The sequence below is a fragment of the Penaeus monodon genome, chromosome 9 (genome assembly GCF_015228065.2).
Source record: "Penaeus monodon isolate SGIC_2016 chromosome 9, NSTDA_Pmon_1, whole genome shotgun sequence".
In the NCBI taxonomy this organism is placed as follows: domain Eukaryota; kingdom Metazoa; phylum Arthropoda; class Malacostraca; order Decapoda; family Penaeidae; genus Penaeus; species Penaeus monodon.
The window spans coordinates 14,849,709-14,852,208 of NC_051394.1; the positions used below are offsets into that span (position 1 = coordinate 14,849,709).

The 2,500-nt window shown below is 38.8% G+C and overlaps 1 protein-coding gene across 4 annotated transcripts in view; it reads right to left on the bottom strand.

The window, feature by feature from the left end:
• The window catches only part of LOC119576971 (ETS-like protein pointed), a 134,656-nt gene that overhangs the window by 132,075 nt on the left and 81 nt on the right, over nt 1–2,500 (bottom strand). For 2 of the 4 annotated variants that reach the window (XM_037924633.1, XM_037924635.1), the window contains exon 2: nt 474–948. In XM_037924633.1, coding sequence (XP_037780561.1) covers nt 474–618 — 145 coding nt within the window. In that variant the 5' untranslated portion in view covers nt 619–948. Of the gene's footprint in view, nt 1–473; nt 949–2,418; nt 2,439–2,500 lie in introns of those variants that run through there. The other 2 variants (XM_037924632.1, XM_037924634.1) reach the window with 2 other exon arrangements.

Consider the following 2,500-nt stretch of genomic DNA (forward strand, 5'->3'; position numbering starts at 1 on the left):
TGTGTGTGTGTGTGTGTGTGTGTGTGTGTGTGTGTGTGTGTGTGTGTGTGTGTGTGTGTGTGTGTGTGTGTGTGTGTGTGTGTGTGTGTGTGTGTGTGTGTATGTGTGTGTGTGTGTGTGTCGCGCGTTTTTATATATATATATATATATATATATATATATATATATATATATATATATATACATATACATACATATATATGTGTGTTATACATTTGTATGTGTGTGTGTGTGTGTGTGTGTGTGTGTGTGTGTGTGTGTGTGTGTGTGTGTGTGTGTGTGTGTGTGTGTGGTGTGTGTGTGTGTGTGTGTGTGTGTGTGTGTGTGTGTTTATGTATATATCTATATCTGTATCTATATATATCTATATATATACATGTACTGCATGTGTGTTTGTGGAGTTGCATATGTCACAAGTACACCTTCCATGCACGAGCGCATGTTCGCAAGTCCTCGGCCGGCGAGCTACTCACTTGCATTGTTGAGGATCCTGTGAGTGTCGATCCAGACGGACTTGAAGTCAAAGAACTGGTCGTGCGTCCTCGGCCTGACAACCCTTACTCCCGAGGGCGTCGTCAAGGGGGGAGGGGGGGTGGCATAACACTGCTTCAGCGTCATTGGCACTTCTTTCGATGCCACAGCCACCAACCGAGTTCCAACACCAATTTTCAGTGTCTCGAAGCAATGCCAAATATTGTGACGTCTATTAGCACTTTTACCGTTCTTTCATTCACTTAAACGCTTGTTAACGTGTTTTTTTATGTGTGTGTTTATTAACGAGTTATAAAATAATTATTCTATTTTCGCTTTGATTTTGTAATAATAAATAGTTGTCCATATATATTTGTCCATATACATTTGTAATTAATAATCTAGGTTTCAAAATAATATTTCTGTCCACATGCACCCTGAGATCACTTTGTAAAACAGTTGTTAGTTCACAACTTTCTGTAAAAGAAAATATTTAAAGCGCCTTGGTAGTCTTTTGTTTGGGACAGATTCTAATTTTTTTTTCTAAAAACAAACTCGCGAATAAGTGTGTGCGCGTCACTTTATTTATTTACTTCTTTTTAATTTATCGGAATCACAAAACGCGGTTCTCTCTTCTTTTTCAAATTGTTAGTTTTCTGAACTCTGAGCCACACTTATTGAGTGAATCTCCATTGTCTTTATTGTTTTGCCGCCTATTTTCCGTCTATAAAAATTGTGAAAGAATTCATACTATACAAAAATACGTATTACTTCAATTAGAGATTAGGTCTGATGTATTTCGATTTCAATACTTTAAGCTAAATTATGCATTTCCACAGAAGCATTAACATTTCCCGTTAAATCCAACTAAAAAGACAAACTATAGTGCATTTCAACACAAACATACTCTGGAAATTTTTAGAGATCGCTGAATACCTGCTGACTTAATACCAGCTATTGTCTCTTAAAGCTGTTGAATAATTGCATATTCTACTATCTCCACTCACGTAAACGTTGCTTATCGCATATTGCATAAATTAATACTTTATAGATCAAATTTGGTGTAAACGCTTGCATTGAGACATCGGATAGGTTTACATACATTTCACACTGATTCTTCTACAATAATACCACAGATCTAATTCTTTTCACTCGCTTTACCCTCATATATAACAAATATTTTTTTTCTAATTCTTATCCTTCTGCTTCTACTCCTCTATCCGCTTCTCTTTCTTCTTCTTCTGTTTCTCTATTCCTCTCTCCCTTCCTTTTTCCTCACCCCTATTTATTCATGCCAAAAAAAAATGTTCTCCTGACCTCAGCGCACGGAGGGGAATACATTGAGTTATATAGCGGACGACACACACACACGCAGATTTCCACAAGTTAATGATTTACCTGATCTAATTCGAACAATTTCCTCCCAGAGCTATATGGAATCAGCCGAAAATGTGATCAGAAAAACTCGCCGCCATAACTCGATTGTCACCGCTCTGCACGGTAGGTTTTCTCGCTCTCCATGTATATTTACTGGTGTCTAAGAATTTCGAGTAGTTTTTGGATTTTCTTTAGGGGGGGGGGAGGAGGAGGAGGGATAATGATCTGATTTATTGGTCACTTTCTTTCCTTTAGGTTGATTCATTTTCTGTTCTTTCTTTGTGTTTGTGAGACTAGTTGGAACACACAACAAACCCTAATTCCTTCGATTTCCTCGCCGATCCTCAAAAGACACGGGACTTTTCGAAGGATTTTTTTTTTTAAAGACTGAATTAAGAGTTTTCGTTCTGGGGTTTTGCTGGGCATTGTCTGAAGGGCAAGGGGTGCGGACCAAGGGGTGCCAGGCAGTGAGGATGACTGTCTTTACGCGCTTCAAAATCCTACGAGGAGTTCTTGGCGTTTTCCCCCCTGTATCTTTCTCTGCCGTGGGTCGTCCTCCCCTTCTCTCACCTTTCGAGGCGGTGGGAGAGGGATACACTCGTCACAATCACTTTTTTTCCTGATTTTTCACAACGTAACTCGCAGAATATAT